We start from the raw sequence: 745 nt of genomic DNA on the forward strand, positions 1-745 counted from the left end.
GGAAGCCGGGCGGGCAGCGGCAGATGTAGGAGGCCTCGAAGGGCAGGCACTGGCCGCCATTGGCACAGGGGTTGGAGGCGCACGGGTCCGCCTGCTGGCACGTCTTCCCTGGTGGGCGAGGCGGGTGAGAGGGGCACTCTGGCTGCCCTGCCCCCAGGGCGGCCTCCCCCCAGGACCCGGAGGTGTGGGGCTGGGAGGGGCCGAGCGGCATCCTCTCTTTAACCCCCCGGACCCGCCGCCCAACATGGCCATCTTTCTGTCAACGAGGGACCAGGTTCCAGAGGCTGAGCCCCTGCCAGGGGCCCAGGTCTGACGGGGCCTGTGTCCGAGTTTCTTAGCCCACACTCCCAGGAACTTCCGTCCAGGACAGTGATGGCGAACCTATGACACGCGTGTCAGAGGTGACACGCGAACTCATTTTTTTGGTTGATTTTTCTTTGTTAAATGGCATTTAAATATATAAAATAAATGTCAAAAATATAAGTCTTTGTTTTACTGTGGTTGCAAATATCAAAAAGTTTCTCTATGTGACGCGGCACCAGAGTTAAGTTGGGGTTTTTCAAAACGCTGACTCGCCGAGCTCAGAAGGTTCCCGTCACTGTCCTAGGGCCCTGGCCCCTGGGCAGCAGGAGGCGGCGAGGGGGGGCCACGCAGGCAGCAGAACCCACAGCTCCAGGGCTGCAGCGGGGACTCGGGTGGAGGCTCGGAGCTGTGTGGGGATCACAGTCCCCAACGGCCCAACGAA

General features: G+C 60.5%; 1 protein-coding gene across 1 annotated transcript in view; it reads right to left on the reverse strand.

Annotated features, from left to right (window-relative positions):
- The window catches only part of NOTCH1 (notch 1), a 76614-nt gene that overhangs the window by 45486 nt on the left and 30383 nt on the right, over positions 1 to 745 (reverse strand). The window contains exon 6 of the mRNA XM_015572360.1: positions 12 to 108. Coding sequence (XP_015427846.1) covers positions 12 to 108 — 97 coding nt within the window. The remainder of the gene's footprint in view (positions 1 to 11; positions 109 to 745) is intronic.

The sequence above is a fragment of the Myotis davidii genome, unplaced genomic scaffold (genome assembly GCF_000327345.1).
Source record: "Myotis davidii unplaced genomic scaffold, ASM32734v1 scaffold609, whole genome shotgun sequence".
NCBI classification, from domain to species: Eukaryota; Metazoa; Chordata; class Mammalia; order Chiroptera; family Vespertilionidae; genus Myotis; species Myotis davidii.